Source organism: Solenopsis invicta, chromosome 11 (assembly GCF_016802725.1).
Source record: "Solenopsis invicta isolate M01_SB chromosome 11, UNIL_Sinv_3.0, whole genome shotgun sequence".
Lineage (NCBI taxonomy): Eukaryota > Metazoa > Arthropoda > Insecta > Hymenoptera > Formicidae > Solenopsis > Solenopsis invicta.
Window position 1 is genome coordinate 14,614,285 of NC_052674.1, and position 20,827 is coordinate 14,635,111.

The following is a 20,827-nucleotide window of genomic DNA, read 5'->3' on the forward strand; positions in this document are numbered from 1 at the left end:
AAGCATAAGGCCACTGGATCAATGAACATCCAACATAAAGTCGTCATAAGATACTTATTGGTCCAGACAGTATAAGCTACGCAAATGTAACTTATAGATCTGTTCTTTTTAGCTAAATTGGCTGCGTTAGTTCAGAGTTTATCTTTCTTCTTCCAACGTAAAAGGCAGTGTAGCCAGTTCAATTAAAAAGAACACGCCTCTAGTCATTTTATACGCAATGAAGTTAATTCTCCTCTAGCAAGGATAACTCGATAAGATACGACCACTCAGACTACATTCTAATACCGTTCTAGAGTAACTGAAAAACTGTGGTTTACATATGCCATAGATTTTTAATTATTTAGTACAGTTTTAGAACGCACCCGTGGGTGGTCGCATCTTATCGAGTATTTGCATTTGATAACAGGCCAGACAGCTAATTTTATACATTGATTTCTCATTAACTATTGCAAAAATCGCAAAATGGTATAGAACTTTCCTATTCAGCTTAATCTATTCTACATATAAAAAATGTAACGATGTGTGTGTGTGTGTGTATGTGTGTGTGTGTGTGGTGTGTGTATTTAAATGTGATATATAGTTACGTATCTGTTAATAGAAAATATTTTTTTTTCTTTATACGTTGTGTGTGTGTGCGCGCGCGCGCGCGTGTGTGTGTGTGTTTATATTTATATATATATTTATATTTATATATAATATTTATATATATATTTATATTTATATATAATATTTATATATATATTTATATTTATATTTATATATATATATATATATATTTATATTTATATTTATATATATATTTATATATATATATTTATATATATATATATATATATTTATATACATACTATATATATATATATATATATATATATATATATATTTATATTTATATATATCCCTCAAAATGTTACTTTCGTTAAATTATTCAATTTGTTACAAAATTGTCAAAGATCTTCGAGCAATTTTATCCTCTCAGTTTTCTTAAAGAATTCATATTGTATAGCGAATTGAACTGTATTAGTCAAATTCGCTAATAGACACGTCTTTATAATTAGACAATTCTTATTCTATCACTATCTCAAAACAAAAACTAATGCAGCAACTCGTATTATGAAAAAACAAATGTGCTTTTTGCGTGAATTCTTTTTCATTATTCGTTTTCGAATTGTGTCGAATATTTGTACCTATTGTTCCCATTATATAATATGCGTACAATAAAACTCAAAATTCCGATGAAACTGGAGAAACAATGACGAAAAATGATGCAGCAGCATTGGTGATGATGAACGTTTAAGAAAAGGGAATTAAATATAGGCAGGAGAAAGGTTCAGAGTGAGGCGGGAAATAACATTGTTGCGTATTGTTGCACGCGTTGTTCTTGAGCTCTTGATTATCTGGATGACCATGATGCGACAGTCGTGGCAAACGACAACGGCAACACTACGTAATCGTTCCGCTGCCATACGCTGCTCCGCACTCGATCCACTTGAAGAGGAGAACGTTTTCGTGGTTGAGAGAGCGGCAGGACTACCGCTGCCTTTGTAACATCTACATAGCAAAGCATTAAAATTATATTCAAGTAAAATACGAACATATAAGATGCGATCCATTTAATTGGGAAATTAATATTACTTCGTACATTAACAACCCTTTCCCATTTTGACGAGCAAAGAAACAAGGCTATTTTTTTTAACTAAACAACACAGCGATTTCAAAGTTTTATATGTTCTATGTATCTTCGACAATAAAATAAAAATTGTTAAAAAACATTAATTATTATAAAGGTATAAAATAATGACAAAAATGCTTTTGAAAAAAACTTGTTTAACACTATGACTCAAAAATTATTAAATCGATTGACTTCTACTTTTGCATATATCTTTAGTCAACTTTAAATATGTCTACTTCGGTTATAAATCTTAAAAATTTGCAAAATTTTAAAAACAAACATTTTACTTACAAGAAATGTACGCAAAGTGTCCGCCTCAGATTTAAACAAACTTTTAATATGTTATAGTATAGATAAAAATAAAGGACACGTATTTTTTTATACGTGCTCCTTTGCACTTTTGGAGGGTAAAACACCTCTTTAAAGTAAATCGGTTTTTTTCTTCAAAGCGTGTATCGTCAAAACTATAAAAAATAAAGAAAAAAGTTTTAAATAAAAGTTGAATAGTTCAAAAAATACTTTATAATAGCGAAAAAAAATGTTTTTTTTTTATACTTACCCCTAATACTTATCTATTTTTTTAAAATTTTTATTCTTTTACAAGCAAAATAAAGCTTATTTTATTACAAATTCAATGGTATATGACAAAGTTAAGTTGCAACATTTCCATTTTCCAAAAATAATTAAAAACCTCTCCATAACGCATGGTACGGGTATGGTCGGATCCTGATAACACACGGGACCGATAGCACACCACCACTCACAGCGGCCAATGCATAGAGTTTTTCCGTTGGTTGGGTTAGATAAATCAAGATAATTGGTTAATGGGCTATCACACCGTGCGCTATCGGATTCCGTCCTATAGGCACCCGTCCGTATACTATGAAAGTGTCTCCCATCAATTATGACAAGCATTTAAGATTTTGCTTATAAAAAAAAACAAAAATTTTGAAAAAACAGGTAAGTGGTGGGGAAAAGTATAAAAAAAATTTTTTTTTAATGTTTCTATCACTGTTATAAAGTACTGTTTGAGTCATTTAAATTTGAATTAGAACATTTTACGGTAATTGTGCATTATAGGGACCCCAGTTTCAATCATGTTGACCTTGATATATGTTATAGAGGCAATGATACTGAACAACTTTTCCTCATAAACTAATTGGCGCTCTCGTCTAGTTTTTGAGATGTACCTAGAGAAAGAAAAAACAGTTTTTCTTAATTATTTCAGAAAATATTTATTTTACAAAAATATGTGTCAAACAAAAAATGAAGCTCGTAATAAGCTTTATAAAAAAAAGTTATATACATATTTTACCTAATTTTAATACTGTATAATTGTTATAGTAAAAAAACTGTTTTAAAATAATTCTTTTTTTTATTTTAAGTAATTTTGCGTGAAATGTAAATGCTTGGGCGGGGGAAGGGCGGAGCCCCTCCCCCACACCCCCTCCCCGTATTTTTTTTAATCTAACCTAATCTTATCCTATTTTAGTTGTAATTTGGCCAAGGATTGACCATGTTGCAATATTAGATTTGAAATTATAGCTCACCCTTTCCCGCACCCATCACGTCATTAGTGGACCGACTGAGACGAGGTGGGGTAAGTTAGAAAAAATACGGGGAGGGGGTGCAGGGAGAGAAGCGGCCCCTCCTCCGCCCACGCGTTCTCTGTACATGTAAAAATTTGAATTTGTCAGAGTTTTTTAAAATGGTTTTCATTATAACTCCTAAAGTATTGGAGTTAGGTAAAATACAATATTTATGTATAAAACCTTATTTGTAAAGCTTATTACAAGCTTCATTTTTTGTTTAACACATTTTTTTGTAAAATAAATGTTTTCTAAAATAGTTACAAAAAACTGTTTTTTCTTTCTCTAAGTATATCTCGAAATCTGTAGGAGAACGCCAATTAATTTATAAGGAAAAGTTGGTCAGTATCCTTGTCTCTATAACATATGTCAAGGTCAACATATATGATTGGAGCTGGGTCCCCTATAGTGCACAATTACCCATTTTTCTTCATGCCTTATATAATAGTTTCGACGATATACGCTTTGAAAGAAAAGAAACCGATTTTCTTTAAGGGGGTGTTACACCTCCTAAAATTAAGCTTGGGCACGTATAAAAAAATACCCTAGTAGCACAAAATATTGGTTCAATATTGGGAAATAATGTAAACCCAATATTCTATATTGGGTGTGAATTGATTTTCAGTATTGGTTCAATATTGCAGAGTATGATATCGACTCTTATTTAACCAATATTAAAGTTACAATATCGGTCCAATATTGAAAAATTATGTCAACCTAATATTATCTATTAGATGTGAATTGATTTTCAATATTGGTCCAATATTGCAAAGTATGATATCGACCCTTATTTAACCAATATTGAAAAAAAAAATACGATATTATATATTGATTGTGCATTGGGTTTTCAACATTGGTCCAATATTAGAAGGTTGACACTTTAACCGATATTAGTCAAATTTTTTTTTAACCCAAGCGGTCACCCATCCAAGTCGCGACACCGGTGAATGTTGCTTGACCTGTGTGATCGTTGCGAACTGATCCCTCGTGATGACCTGTGAACACTTTGTGCTGATACGTGTATACTATATAACTGGTAGATCAGGTCAATATACGTTATCAAAAAAATGGAATATGTATAATTAAAGCACATTATTTATATAAACAAATATAAAATTATAGTTTTTTTACTAATTTCACAAATGCGGAATAGTATCTGGAATAACTTTTCTGTTATTTATTTGAGTAAGAATGCAATTAGAAAATGTCAATATAATACAAATTAAATATGAAAAATTTTTATAAAAAATTTTTATAAAAAAAAAAAAATTTTTTTTTAACAATTAAAAAATATTGTTTGCTCATTGGAATGTAGATTGAGGTTTCTTCATTTATGGACCTATTTCGTTTATTGATAATATTTACAATACAATTATTGACTCGTAACATTGGCAGCACATTAATATTTCTTTTATAACCAATATTCGCTTTAGATTTGGAAATCTTGGCCAATAATGCGCTTCCAATATAAGTGCAATATTGTACAATTGTTAACTCGTAACATTGGCAGCACATTACCGTTTCTTTAAAAAACAATATTTGCTTTTGATTGGCAAATATTGGCCAATGCACTTCTAATGTAAGTGCAATATTGTACAATTGTTGACTCGTAATATTGGCAATACATTACCGTTTCTTTAATAAACAATATTCGCTTTACATTGGCAAATCTTGGCCAATGCACTTCCAATGTAAGTGCAATATTGTACAATTGTTGACTCGTAATATTGGCAGTACATTACCGTTTCTTTAATAAACAATATTCGCTTTACATTGGCAAATCTTGGCCAATGCACCTCCAATGTAAATGCAATATTGTTTATTAATTGGCGAGCAATATTACAAGTACATGTGCAATTGATTCTATGTCCAATATTGGCTCTTTATTGGGAAATATTGGCCAATACTCCCAACATAACCAATGTTTCGCCAATGTTAACCAATGTAAAGCCAATGTACTGTGCTACTAGGGTACGTGTCCTTTATTTTGATTTGTACTACAACGTATTAAACGCTCGTCAAAATCAAAAGGGGACACTTCCATAGTATACGAACGGTGGCCGTACCATGCGTTATGAAGGGGTTTTTAATTATTTTTGAAAAATAGAAATGTCGTAACATGACCTTGTCATATACCATTGAATTCGTAATAAAATAAGTTTCATTTTGCTTATAAAAAAACATATAGTTTTGAAAAAATAGATAAACGGTGAGAAAAAGTACAACAAAAAATTTTTTGCTATTATAAAGTACTCTTCAAACCATTCAACTTTTATTTAGAACATTTTTTTCTATCTCTTATAGTTTTGACGATATACAATTTGAAAGAAGAAAACCAATTTTCTTCAAAGGGGTGTTTCAGCCCCTAAAAGTGCAAGGGCACGTATAAAAAAAAATACGTATCCCTTATTTTTATTTATACTACAACATATTAAAAGCTCGTTTAAATCTGAGGCAAATACTTCGCGTTTACATTCCTTATCAATATAATAAAGGTTGATTTATGTGTAAAATACGCAAACTTTCAATCATTTTATAATTTTCAATTTTTTGGTTTAAAGGCTAAAATTCGAGATTCACACGCATGCCTTAAATAGACATATTATTACTAAAGCTATATATATATTACCAATATAAAAAATCAATCCAATCAATCTACTAGTTTTTACAATATCAAGATTCAAAATTTTCTCAGAAGCACTTTTGTTATTTCTTTACTTTTTTTTTTAATTAATAAATTTAATTAATAAACTTTTTTTTTTAATTAATAAATTTTGACAATTTTTATTTTACACATTTTGAAAATACGTAGAATAAATGTACAAAACTTAAAATTGCATAGTATTTTCAAAAAAAATTTGTAAAAATAACGCACGCGCACACACACTCACTAACACACGCACGCGCGCGCACGCGCACACGCGCGCACACGCACGCACACGTACGCACGCACACGCACGCACACGCACGCACGCACGCACACGCACGCGAACACACACACACACACACACACGGCAGCAAAATTAAAGAATCACCTATTCTGACTACCAAAAATAGGCTAAATTTGAGAGTATCTTTCTCAAAAATACTCGTAAAAAAATGTTCAAAAAAGAATTTTAAAGTTTGAAATCTCTAGTTTCGAGATTGATAATTCATTAAACGATTTACAGATTGTTTACGAAGTTTACGCAAATTCAAATGGGGATGCGTTAAAGCTCAAATTATTTAACAAACTTTGCTGCGCGGTGTGAAATATATGCAAATACGGTTTACAACATTCGAAAACACAAATCTTTAATTTGTGTACTTGTTGAACGTTATAAAAATAGCCTTTTTTACTTCCATGTTGAAGAACTCAGTGAAAAATAATCGGACAACGCTCAACAAATACGCAATGTAAAGATTTACGCTTTCGAATGCTGTAAACTGCATTTGTGCGCAATTTTTATTTCACGCTGTAAAATTTGGCAAAATATTTATAAAATTTTAACATTTGACGGATTTTTTTTACAAAATTTTCATTTTACGCTATACTTTTTACAAGCTTTGCAAAGTTTATAAAAAATTTCAAGATTTGACGCATACCCATTTAAATCTGCGTAACTTCGTAAACAATCTGTAAATTGTTTAATGAGTTATCAATCTCGAGCTAGAAATTTTAAGCTTTAAAATGCTTCTTTTAACATTTTTTTACGATTATTTTTGAGTTACTCTTTCTTGGGTATCCCACAGTAAACAATCAAAATTTTAATAACGTATTTCTTCCTTAAAAATAAGACAAAATTCCTAGTACAAAAATGGCGAAACTATAATACTTTTTAAATAAAAAGTATTTACAATAAGCGAATGAGGTAGTCTAAAGATCGTGCGCTCAGTGATGGTACAGCGGGTGCTCTTGCACTTTTGTAAACTTATTATTATATTGAAATACTTACGATGATATAGAAATGCTTTATTGATTGATATATATATTTAAATATAAATTAGTACACCCAAGGACTTTGATTCTGTCCATGGCGAAATTTTCCAAACTGAGAAGTCGCTATCTTTCTACATACTTACAGTTCATGATTAACGTAACGACCAATAAGCTCTGGTTGTTTCATTAATCATGAACTGCGAGTATGTAGAAAATGGTGACTTCTCAGTTTGGAAAATTTCCCCATGGACAGAATCAAAGTCCTTGAGTGTACATACATTGTATAGTCGTGAGCTAAAAGGTTGCAACACATTTTCTTCGATTGTTTTTAAAATGTAGACTTGCTCATCAAACGGCGAACGTCATTGGTTCTTACCTGTGGATCCAACCAATTAAGCATCAAATCATCTACCATCAAAAAAAATGTGTTGCAACCTTTTAGCTCACGATTATACATGTCATAATCATATGAAAGTAGTACAGGATATTAAAAATAATTATAATAAATTGTGAAAATTCACGAGATGCCAATGATTCACAAGATAGCCAACTTCAGAGAAAGGATATGTCGTACAACTCGGCAATAATTAATGAAAAATGTAGATAAGAACGCAAAATTCTTTGAAGCTTAATTATATTTCCATTGGTATACTTAAAATAATATTTCATACCATTACATCATACTACGATATTTATTTTCCCCAATAGGCACATTGTCTTTATTTGATTCTTGACGAATGTTATTTAAATACTTTATTTCAATAAAATTGCTGTGTTATAACCTTGTATCATCTTACAAGGAAAGGGATAGAGATGTCCCCCTCCGATTTTAACGAGTCTTTAATATGTTGTAGTACAAATAAAAATAAGAAACACTTTGTTACATCTGGCGTTCAAATTTTTTTTTCCTCTTTTTTTCACGCCATCCAATAGTATATTTTTAAATTAAAGCATCTTTAAAACAACCGTGCTAATCCATAAATTTATTTATGAATTTATAAAATTTACGTTAATATTAATGTTAAACTGACATTTGTTGAATCGCGTATTTAAATAATTAATTAATATATCAGACTCATTCGGCCTAAATATGTTGAAAAATTATGATTCTAAAACAGTAGAATTTAAAAGAATACGCTCGTAAGCGCGCGCGGCCATCTAGCGTTCTCGAACATTCGGCGACGCGCGGTTGCGCGGCGGAATACGGCCGCCCGGCGGAACGCAGCCTCTCTCCCCCCCACCTCTGCGGCTCGACCCCGCACGAGCGTCTACAAGCGTGGGAGCCGGCGCTAGCCGCGAAGGCGCGTTGCAGCGCCATTTTCAAACCCATAACCACCCTTGCGCGCCCGAAGTGTATAAAAAAAGCGCACGCGAAACATTCTTCGAACAGATTGCTCTGAACAGTCGGAGTGTGCGCTTGCCAGGCGACAGCCAACGGTAAGACTGCCTGAAGGGTCACAACGGGAGGATTATTTTTGCGAACGAGGCAGCCGAGGAATAGCATCGGGATGTCTCCTTCCTTCTCTTCCTCTCCCTAGTAGGACATAACAGTTGAACCACACCAAGCATATGCTTGAGTGCGGCCTCAGCCTAACCTACGCTCCTTCTTTCTTTCATCGTTCTCCTTCTCCCAGGTCCAAAGGTTAGTCGCGGCGTAATTTGTTTGCACCACTTTCCGACATCTATTGTCCCTCACTTTTCTAATTTTTTCTCTTACCCTAAAAGAGGTTTTTCGAGCTGCGCGCGACCGAGCTTCACACTTGCGTTGCGCCTCCTTCGTCACCTCTTTTTCCTTCTATGACATATTTTCTAACCTCTCTTCCTTCTTTAAAAAACTCACCGGCATCCTAAGTTATTGTTCGACGCTCCAGTATTCAAATTTAAAATTAAACTAAAAACGTTTAAATCGGAACTAAATTCAACCTTCAATCTTAAATTCAGTAATTAAATAATTTATAATTTAACATATAATTTTCAAGTTCATTCCTGCTGTTTTTCACACCGTATTCTTGCATATACAATTTCATTTAAGCAATCCTCTCTCTCTAAATTAATTTAGTCGCACGAAAATCGGTAAGAAATTATTTTATTTTATTTTTTTTTATTAGAATTTGTATTAATTGGTATAATGGCAATCTTTCGTAAAGCAACATGGGCAAAAAGATCCATCGCGGCAAAGCCGGAGGCCGCAGACGATTTTTACGCGCTGTCCGCAAAGAACTAAACACGATCAAAAATTTTGATTCCTCTGTATATTGGCCGGAGTTGCCTAACGTCCTCTCTTCCCCGGCAGAATCACCGGTACTTGAACTGCCAGATTTCATCGCTCTTTTCCATCCTCCAAAACGAGACGTAAGGAAGGAGATCGAGTTCAGAAGGAGGACAGCAAAACCCTCAAATAAATACATCCCAAATAGAAAACCCACGCGCCCCATTCCTCCGTCAATCTACACAAAAAAAAAAACCAATAAAAGCGCGAAAAGTACCTTCAATTATATGTTAAATCTAATTTCCGAGTACTAAAGACCCCTAGCGGCCTAAAAATTGTTAAGTTTAATTAGACATTATTATTATTATTATTATTAATGTAATTATTGTTATATTTAAATTAATTATATTTTGTAAACACTTAAATATCATTATTATCATATTATTCTCGTTCGTATAAAAATTGTTCATATTTGTACAAATATTTATTTTTCTTATCATTATGTGTGTGTGTGTGTGTGTGTGTGTGTGCGCGCGCGCGCGCGCGCGCGTGCGTATGCGTATGAGTGTGCGTGTGCGTGTGTGTGTGTGTGTGTGTAATAATAATAATAATAATAATAATAATAATAATAAAACCAATTCATTCATACGTATTTTTATTCTTCCTATCAAACCTTTTGTAACTAATTATTTCCTTTATACATTTTCATTTAAATAAAAACTTATAAAATTATTTTCCACTTAACCAAGCTTATAAAATCATTTAATCCAATCCCACGCCACCGCTTCCCAGCCACACTACCCAAATAAGTAATAATAATATCATACATAATAATACGCAAAATAATTATCTAATCTAATTAAGCAATCCTCTTTCTCATTCTAAACTAGTAATAATAATAAATCAATCAATAATTTTGTCCTGGCAAAATACAGGACTGGTGACAGCAACCCATTTAAAAATATAAAACTCCAAAATAAAATTCATAAAATAACATAAAAATTCAAAAACCACCACGTTTCGACCCACGCCCGGATGCAACAACGTATATTTTTATACGTGCCTAATCTCACTTTTAAGGGGTAAAACACCTTTTTAAAAAAAATTAATTTTTTTTAAGCGTATGTTGTCAAAACTATAAAAGACAAAAAAATATTCTAATTTAAAGTTAAATGGTTTGAAAAGTACTTTATAACGCTAACAAAATTTTTTTAATTTTTTTTAACACTCACCACATATCTATTATTATTAAAAGCTCATTAAAATCGGAGGAGGACACCTCTGCCCCTTTTCTTGTTAGTGCAATTAATCAAAATTTTCGTTAATTCGTGATGCCACTATACAATAATATTCGCACAATGTGCCTATTGGAGAATATAAATATCGTAGTATGATGTAATAATATGAAATATTATTTTATATCAATAAAAATGTAATTATGTGTCAAAGAATTTCGCGTTGTTATCTACATTTTTCATTAAGTATTTCCGAGTTGTACGACATACATGTATTCCTTCTCTGAAATTGGCTATCTTATGAATCGTTGGCATCTCGTGAATTTTCACAATACATTATAATTATTTTTAATATCCTGTAATATTTTTACATAATTATAATATTTTTATATGATTATATGTAAAATGCATATATTAATTTATGTTTAAATATAATTCAATCAATAAAGCATTTCAATATCATCGTAATTACTTCAATGTAATAAAAAGTTTACAAAAGTACAAGAGCACCCGCTGTCATTGTACCATCACTGAACGCACGATTTTTAGACTACCTGATTTGATTATTGTAAATATTGTACTTCTTGTTTAAAAAGTATTATAGCCTGGACATTTTTGTATTAGGATTTTTGTCTTATTTTTAAGGAAGAAATACGTTATTAAAATTTTGATTGCGGATTGTGGTACATCCTGTATACTATATATGTATGAAAAGTCACACGACTCTCTTCTATTTTTTTTAAGCTGATGAATATTTATCAACATTTTATATTAGTTATTATGGGAATATATATTATTGTTCTAACCGTTTTTCTAATCCTTGAACTTCCATCTCTCGACGTGCGTGAGAAGGCGTCGACGAAGGTGTCAGCGCAGAAACAGGTGTCATCGTCGGCGTCGAGGCAGGCGTGCCGCTGCGCAACGCAGAATCTTTTCGTCTAGACGCGGGGGAAGCTGGTGCCGAGCCGACTGAACTTGTATTTTTTAGCCAAGAATTCTTGCCATCGTTTTCCGTTTCTGTGGGTGAAAGTAACAATCCGGGGGAAAGTAGAACGACTGGCACTCGTGCAAATTGCTCCGTTGGTATTCGCATCTGGAAAATGTTATAAACACTGTATTAACGCTCAGAACTATTAAAAAACAAAAAGCAACTCGATGTAAAAAGATTTTCTACTTTGTCATGGTTTTCTAGATTTCATCAGTTCAATAATTACAATATAAATACTTCTGATGCTTTTTCTAAATACAAAGAGAATTATTTCACTATTTTGAATATTGTCAGTTAATAAATTCATTTTACTCTTTAAAAACTTTCCGAATTTTAAGTTAACTTTTTCAGGAATTAACGAACATAATAGATTTATTAAGTTATACAAAGATTAGATATCCACTCATTTCCGTTCCAATGCAGTGTACAAAATCAATTGTTTAAATTGTGGGGCAAATTCGTATATTATTAAATAGCAGAATTGACGAATATAAAAACATCAGAAAAGAAAGATAAGGTACAAATATCAATTATTACATGTAAGAATAAAGAGAAATTTAGACTGCGGGAAGTTAAAAAGGAATATACAGAGGATTAAAAAAAGTATTATGGGAGAGTCAGAAAAAAGATAAGGAGGGCAGAAAGAGAGAATGATAAGATAACGGAGTGCAGAGAGGGCAAAAGAAGGATGACAAGAGTTGAGGAAGTTAAGGAAGGAAAGGGATAGGTAAAGAGAGTAAAAAAAGAAAAATAATAAAATGTGTGAGAGGAAGAAAAAAGAAGAGAGTGAGAAGTGGGCGGAAGAAGAAAAAATGCGAGGACAGAAAGACAAGTAAACAAGGAGACGAGGAACCCATGGGGGAGGCAATATAAAATGGCAGTTAAGAAACTCCACCCGTAGGCTCCCCCCCTCACTGAGACGTTAGACCCCCAGTTCCTGGAGCGGGTCGTAGATCAACTGTTCCCCACCCGAAAAAAGGACATACCGGCCAGGTCTGGTTCCCCCCCGGGTCAAAGGAACTGGGGGTCCAAGATTACGAAATTGAGGCGGCCTTTACCCGGATACGCAACAAGGAAAGAGCTCGCGCGCCCGGCCCAGATGAAGTCTATGGCAAAATCTGGGCTGCGTCAGTAATAAGTGAGGACCTCAAAAGAATTCTCACCTGTTGTCTAAAAAACGGCGTTTTTCCCAGAAGGTGGAAGAGGGCTAGGCTTGTCCTCCTAAAGAAGGACGGCAAGCCAGCGGAGAACCCATCCGCGTACAGGCTCCTCTGCATGCTGGATGATGACGGAAAGATCCACAAGCGCGTGATCGCAAACCGCATCATCCGGCATCTGTCTCGGGAAGGTTCCGACCTATCCCCCGGGTAATTTGGTTTCCGTGAGAAGCGATCAACGATTGATGCAATTCAGCACATTCATGCCCTCAGGGGATCCATACTGGAGGAGGGAAGAGTGGCGTTGGCGGTGTCGCTAGACATCGCCAACGCCTTTAACACCGTCCCATGAGGCAGGGTAGTGGCGGCACTGTCAGATTATCACGCCCTGCCGCCCTACCTTGTCGAGACGGTGAGCGACTATTTCCGAGACAGAACGCTGAAGTATTTCGACAAAGAAGGACTCCAGCGGCGAAGGAAAATAACGTGCGGCGTTTTGCAGGGGTCGGTTCTCGGACCCCTGCTATGAAACGTCGCGTATGATGTCGTCCTCCGCGAGGCTTCCACCCCCCCCGGCTGCCACATGGTGTGCTACGCCGATGATACGCTGATGGTGATTGGGAGGACCTCCTGGGAAGATGCAACTTGGCGGTGGCGTGCGTCGTCGGCTCAATCAAGGCATTGGGGCTGAGGGTGGCCCCCCAAAAAACGAAGGCCATCTTTTTTCACGATGGCTTCCGTGGGCCCCCTCCAGGCCTCAATCCTCGTGAGAGGAACCCAAATCCGGGTAGAGACAACCCTAAAATATTTGGGGTTGCTCCTGGACGACCGGTGGAGCTTTGTTGAACATTTCGATGACTTCGCCTCACGGTTAGGCAAGAAGGCAAATGCCCTTAGAGGTCTATGCCCAACCTCCGGGACCCGGGTGTGGGTGCGAGATGCGCGTATATGCACGCAGTCATGTCCGGGGCGCTGTATGGCACTCCGGTCTGGTGCAAAGCGGCAGGGATCAGCCGCAAGATTTTTAAGAATTTACATTTTATGCAGAGGCTACTGGCCCTACGCATCGCGCGCACATTTCGCACATCTCCCAGCGATGCTATAATGGTCCTGGCGAGAATTCCGCCAGCGGAATACCTGGTGGAAACCCGAGCGAGACTGTACGCTCGGGTCAAAGCTTCCCGCCTACGAGGCAATGTCATCGCCCCGAGGAACATCTCGCTGTGGAGAGAGAGGGCCCGTCGGCAGGCAATCGTAGAATGGCGAAACCATCTCGCCGAAAATCCGCCGACGGTTGGCACCCGGGTTCTGGAGGCCGTCCTCCCCCATCTGGAGGAATGGGTAAACCGCCATTGAGGCGGTCTCTCCTATCGAATGACACAGGTGCTCACCGAACACGGATGTTTCGGGGAGTACCTGTGTCAAAAGGAAGAAGCCGACGACGCGCTGTCACCATTGTGAGGCTGAGTTAGACTCTGCGTAGCACACGCTGGAGCATTGCCCGGCGTGGGATGAACTGCGCGGAGTCCTGAAAGACGAAATCGGGGATGACCTCTCCCTGAGGGCTGTCGTTGGTAAAATAGTCCTCAGGGAGAGTTGCTGGAAGGCGGTCTCCTCCTTCTGTGAGCAGGTCATGCTACAGAAGGAGGGGGCCGAAAATGTGAAAGAGAGGCAGAGAGGAGAAAGACTGGGAAGGAGAGGCAGGCGACGCCGACCCCCTCGGGGAAACAGAGGAGCCGGGGATTCCCGCCCTTCTCGGGATCTCCCAAATCTTCCGGACGGCGGAGGTTCCCAAAGAAAACAAAGAAGAATCGCTGGTGCTGCACCCTTCTCCCTCCAAACCATCGAAGAGGAGCGGGAGAATAACTGTGATGCCACCGCTGCGGGAGAAGAGGAGCCCCCTGCCTCCCCTGTCGAGGGCCCCGCTTTTGGGACTCAAAGCAGGGCGAGGCAATCAACGCTGAGAATTACTCCCGGCGGGGCTGACCCCTCGTAACGTCGGGGGGAGAGTCTCTCCCTCTCGCATAAGAGGGATGGCTCTCACAGCCTCGCCGGGGTGAGGAGAGCGGGGCACTGTGTCCCCCCCCCCTGAGAGATTTCGGGAGCTTCGCGCCGGTTCAGACTGGCGCAAATAAACTCGGGGTTTTCCGGCGAAGGCCGGATCCCCGAGTCCATACTCCCAAACAACAACCGGGGAAGAGGTTTCGGAAGTATGCTACACGCGTTTCCGGAATCCCCCAGTTACGGACTAGGGCAGGACACCCGGAGGGGTTTTAGTCGGTAGGCCTTTGCCAGCACGTCGCTGGCGGGGGAGAGCCCCACATAACCACCAGGCCTCCCCCGGGGCCTGCGGTATGTGGTAACGCATTTCTCCTCCGTAATCAAAAAAAGTAAACAAAAAGAAAAGGAGAAAAATGCGTGTGAAAGGATTAGAACAGAGAAATGGATGGATTATTTTTAAAGGACTGGATTCATTTTAACGGATTATTAGATGAAAAGAAGAGTAGTGAGAGAGATAAAAGGGGAAAGAAAGACGATGAGGAGATTACAAGAAGCAAAGTAGAGAGTGTGGTGAAAAAGTAAAGAGAGAGGAAGGCGATAGGGGGAGGAAACCAGGGGAGATCTAGAAGTGTGAAAAAGAGAGATTAGAAGGATTTATTTGGGAGATATGTAATAGAGTACAGAAGGGGAAAAAGTGGATTGAGGATTAAAGTGTAGGAACAATAGTACCGATAAGAAAGAAAAAGGAAGGAGATAAAGTGGAGGTCTACGGGGGTGAACGGTTGATGTTTCTGCTATACAAAATATATGCGATGATTACAGCAAATAGGCTAGAAAAAAAGGAAGAAAGTTAAAGGAAAGAAATAAGGTATCACAGAATCAAACGAGATTTAAGAAAGAAATGGGAACAATAGACAACATGTATGTAATGAATTACTTAGTAAACAGGTAATTTAAGTAAGGAAAGGGGAAAGATGGTGAGATTTTTTGTGGACCTAAAAGTCGCATTTAATTCTGTGAAGGAAAAAACGAAGAGAAAGAGAGTAATTAATGAGGGGGTAGTAAAGTGTACGGATTGAGAAAGACAAGGAATAGAATAAAGATAGGAAAAGAATTCAGTAAAATAATTTGGTCGGAAAGAGGGATTAGACAAGAATGCCCACTAAGCCCAAAACTTTTTAACTTGGTAACGGCAGATTTGAAGGAAATGAAGAAAGAAGAGTGGAGAAGAGTAAGATTGAGAGAGAGCAGATATATACTGGCCTATGCCGACAACATAATGCCACTGGCGAAAGAAAAGAAGAGATGAGAGCAATAATGACAAGATTAGAAAGATATGGCATGAAGGAGGAATGTAAAAAAAAATCAAAAGTGATAAGGTTTGTAAAGGGAAAAAGACAAAAGAAAAAAATAAAATAGAAATAGAAAGGAAGAAAAAAGAAAGAAGTAAAAAAATTTAAGTACTTGGGATACATTTCTCACAGGAATGGCAGCCAAGAGAAGCAGGTGTTGAATAATCAATAATTACAACAAATTTATATATTTGAAAGTAGTAATTAAAAAGATTGAAGATCATTAGAAGAAAAACATCTTGACTTTGTTTTCTTGATCCTTTCATTAATTAATGATCATTAATGGTGTGGTGTGTGAATCGTATGTGCTGACGCAGATGTAAGGCCTTACATAGTTTAATGGATAATAGTACAATACAGATAAGTTTATTCTATTTATTAAGAATATCATTTTGATTAATATTATGTTGATTCTTATTTAATGTTGTTAATAATCTCCAGAGATCATGATTATAACATCTTTTTCTTACCTTGAATGTATGATTAGTTCAATGTTAAATACATTATATTAATACGTGTTCTAAATCAGTTTTATTACTTGAATGATAAATTAATAAGCAATTGAAGTAAAATTTCATAAACCTTTAACAGCAGATTATAAACAGGGTAAAGAGGGGAATAGTGATGATGGGGCAGGTGTAGAAAGTAAGAAAAAGGAAGCTATTCGATGCATTGGTAGACGTGTAGACAGTGATAGAATATAAGGTTAAACTCTGGAGATGAAGGGAGAGAAAGCAAATGGAAAAAACACAAGAGAAATACTTGAGATGGTTGTTGGGAATAAGCTGGAGAGTACATGATAAAAAAAAGAGTTATAAAAAAAACAAATTAAGAACAAGGGTGGATATAGAAAAGCGTAAGGATTCGAGAAGAGAAAGAGGTTAACAGATGAGAAGAAAAACCTTACAAACAAAATCACTAGCTGGATATTGTAATCGATATGGTTAGTGTAATTCCGCCCAAAATTATTACATATGACGGATCACATACATGTACAATAGTTACTGTACTGCAAATACTATAATTGCCAAATTTTTATACTATTCTGTACTAGAATTATACGCCATGCCACAGAATGGATCACACGCGTGTAATTATTGTATTAATGCCGCCCTCATGTTGCCCATGTAACAGGTTTCCTAATCTGAATAGTCATCAATCTCGATTCGTAAGGCAGATAATTTTTTTTGCCAAACTCATTTGTTTTATGCAAAAACGAGTTGAGTGAGTCTATAAATAAATACGTACAGTTAAAAATATACATTTTGTATTAACTAGAGTCAATATTATACTTTTATGAATGCTACGTATCAAATTTTTCAAGCGTTTATGATTTTTCAAATATTTATGATTGACAAAGTGCACATGAATATTTAACAAAACAAAGCTAATTAAACTGAATGCGCATTATTAAATCTACTTTTGTCTTCCTACTTCCTTTCAATGCTTATCTCCCTTTTTTCATTAAAAATATGATTTGTTTTCTCACATCTGCCTCCCAGTCATAATTTTTTAACTCTAGCATTAATGTAAATGTATATTTTGAATGAACCAATGTTTGAAACAAGTATCAAATGATTGAATAAAAATATAAAAATAATTTTGATGATGTTGTACGTTTAATTTTACAAGTTGAGTTTTAGAGGCATCAACGCTGCGTATTGTCTGATTTCAGAAATTTGTAACTGGATTAATTCATAAGTAAGATAAATACATTTTGAATCTGTTTATTAAAATTAATAAAGTTAAGTATAACTTTTACAATGTATATAAAGTTCACTAAATTAGTTAAAATAATACATGATGTTGAATGTAATCACTATGTTACAAAATGAATGTTAATTGTAATTGAATAAAATGTGTGTTAATCTCGCTGTATTACCTAATATTTAATAATGTTTCTGAGCCTCTTATAAAATGTATTCTCTCTTATAAAAGATAATTTATTTTTTAATTTAACGCAGCAAGCATATTTAATATCATGGATTATTTTAACTAATTCAGTGCATGAACTTTATATACATGGTAAAAGTTTTACTTAACTTTATTAACTTTAATAAACAAAATTCAAAATGTACTTAACTTACTTATTAATTAATTCAGCTACAAATTTCTAAAACCAAAGAGAACATACAGCGTTGAAACCTTTAAGACTCAACTTATAAAATTAAACGTACAACAGGTATTAGAATCATTTTTACATATTTATTCAATCATTTGATACTTGTTTCAAACATTAGTTCATTCAAAATATACATTTACATTAACGCTAGAGTTAAAAAATTATGACTCGGAGGCAGATGAAAGAAAACAAATCATTTTCAATAAAAAAAAAAGAAAATAGGCATTGAATAAGAAGACAAAAACAGATTTAATAACGCGCATTCGATCTAATTAGCTTTACTTCGTTACCACATGCATGTTGCACTTTGTCAATTATATGTTATAACACTTAGAAAATTTGATGCATAGCACTCTTAAGAGTGTAATATATGACTTTGTCTATACAAGAGACATTATTTTCTGTGGATAGAGCTGAAGATTTGTTGTTACAAGGACTTCCATTTTTTTTTTATTTTACATTGGTAAGGAATTAATTTTTGAAATTTAGTTATATTCACGTAAGCACTTTTTTTTAACTTGTTGCTTTTATTATATGTTATTTACATAAAGCAGTGAATAGTTTGATTTTATTTGATGCACAGTACATGTAACAGCGTAATATATGACCTTGTCTATACAAGAAATATTATTTCTTGTAGATGAAGCTGAACGTTTTATGTTACAAGGACAACCATTCTTTTAATTTCTCACTGCTAAGGTTTAGTTACATTCAAGTTTAGTTTTAAGTAGACAGGTTTTAAATTTTTGAACTTTTTTGTTTTAATATTAAAAATAAACTTTTTCACTGGCAGACATATACCCAGTCAGCAAAATGTTAGCACTGTGTCGGCAGGCTGGCGGCAGATTCGATCACGACGTGTTGACAGACTGAACTCAACTGATCTCAAATTCTGCTTACGTTCTGTTAACAGAACCTGTTGATATTTTATGTCAGCAGAATGACAGCACCAGACGAGCACGCCGTGCTGCCAGCACGTGACGCCAGATAGGCGGCAGAATTCAAACATGACATGCGCAACACAATTTGACGGCAGACTGCTAGCACAAATCGAGCACGTGCTGACAAGTTCTGACGTCACGCTGGCAGCAAAAATCAAGAATTTTTATTTAAAATTTTCAAAAATTTTTATTATAAAAAAGTTTTTTTTAGTTTTCTTGCAGATATTATTCTTATTTTTATTATAGGTTAATCTAATTTGCATATATTTTATTTTACTAATTACGATTACGCATTATTTTACAATTTTTAAAAACGCATTGGCGCCGGCGCACAATGGAACCAAATCGATTCTAGCTGGCCAAAAATGAAAAATATTAAGTTTAAATTTTTTTATGATAAATATTTTTTCTTAGTTTCCAATAAACAAAAGCACACGAAAATGAAAGTTTTAATGATATTTATCATTGCTCGGAAGAAATATTCACAATCAAACATAGCTTCTTACGTAGTATCGCTGAAGCAATTAAAATAATCATTCTAAATATTCAGCGATCATTCAGTTATTAATGAAGTGATCATTAAAACATTTTTTTCTCTGATCTATCGACTAATAAGCTTTCGAAAAATCACTCATATCATTATTAAATATATACAGATTATTTACAATTATTAAGATTCTACAGCCACTACATAAAATTCAAAACAGATCACATATTATACTATACAAAAAAATCATCATCAATCATCATGGTGAGGTTTTTTCTACATGAAGAGAATACTTATAAGAAATGATATGCAAAAGGAGAACAAGCGCTTTCCAGTGCTTTGCAAAATACAGCAGATTTTGTGTTCCTATGCATGGCGCCTTACGGGGAATTATTCATTTTATGAGAGTCTGTTTCATTACACTTCTGTATTTCGTTCTTCCGAGTATCAATTTTCATTACATATGTACAATTATGGAATTTTTCAATAAAAGATAAATAATTATAATAATTTATAAATTATTTATGCAATTTAAAGCGCTGCACAGTTTTAATTAGAAAAAATTAAATTATGTACAAGTTAAAATGTGTAATATTATGTAAATAAGTGTATAAATATTCAGCATATTTTGAATGTTACAATTTTTAACTCATTTATAAAATTAGCTAAAATTTTTAATTTATATAGCAACTATATTCGAATGGAATTGTTGGATACTCATACTTACCGAAAGAAGCAAACTCTGTAATTTAAGTTTCATTTCTACAGAGAAAAAGTAATAAATTTGAAATAATTACATCGCAGCAAGACAGACGTCCGTTAATAGTACGCGGCGCTGCCAATAGATGGACCGCGGCGTTGTGTTTCTCGTATTTAAAAAATGCTCACTTACAGAATAAGTATCTGTTGCAAAATATGAAGTTTTTCACTCGTGCTCAAGTACTTGTTCTTGAGCGTTTACTCTGTTCTAATAATACGATATTCTGATGATTTCCTGCAGTATATAATATTTCAGCATTATTTAATTCTTCCCTGCGTTATATAATATTGTATTATTATTTCTATATTACTCAATACTTTTTCCACAAATTTATTAAAATTCTTTTGTTCACATTTATTCAGATTTTTGTTCGATATCTTTCTTCTTAAAATTAA

At 34.7% G+C, this 20,827-nt stretch overlaps 1 protein-coding gene across 5 annotated transcripts in view; it reads right to left on the reverse strand.

The window, feature by feature from the left end:
* Positions 1 to 800: 800 nt before the first annotated feature.
* LOC105203442 (protein spire) overlaps positions 801 to 20,827 on the reverse strand; it is a 330,825-nt gene continuing 310,798 nt past the window's right edge. For 2 of the 5 annotated variants that reach the window (XM_039455090.1, XM_039455089.1), the window contains 2 exons: positions 11,431 to 11,717; positions 801 to 1,551 (listed from right to left, as the gene is read on the reverse strand). In XM_039455090.1, the coding sequence (XP_039311024.1) occupies positions 1,308 to 1,551; positions 11,431 to 11,717 (531 nt within the window). In that variant the 3' untranslated portion in view covers positions 801 to 1,307. The remainder of the gene's footprint in view (positions 1,552 to 11,430; positions 11,718 to 20,827) is intronic. The other 3 variants (XM_039455093.1, XM_039455092.1, XM_039455091.1) reach the window with 2 other exon arrangements.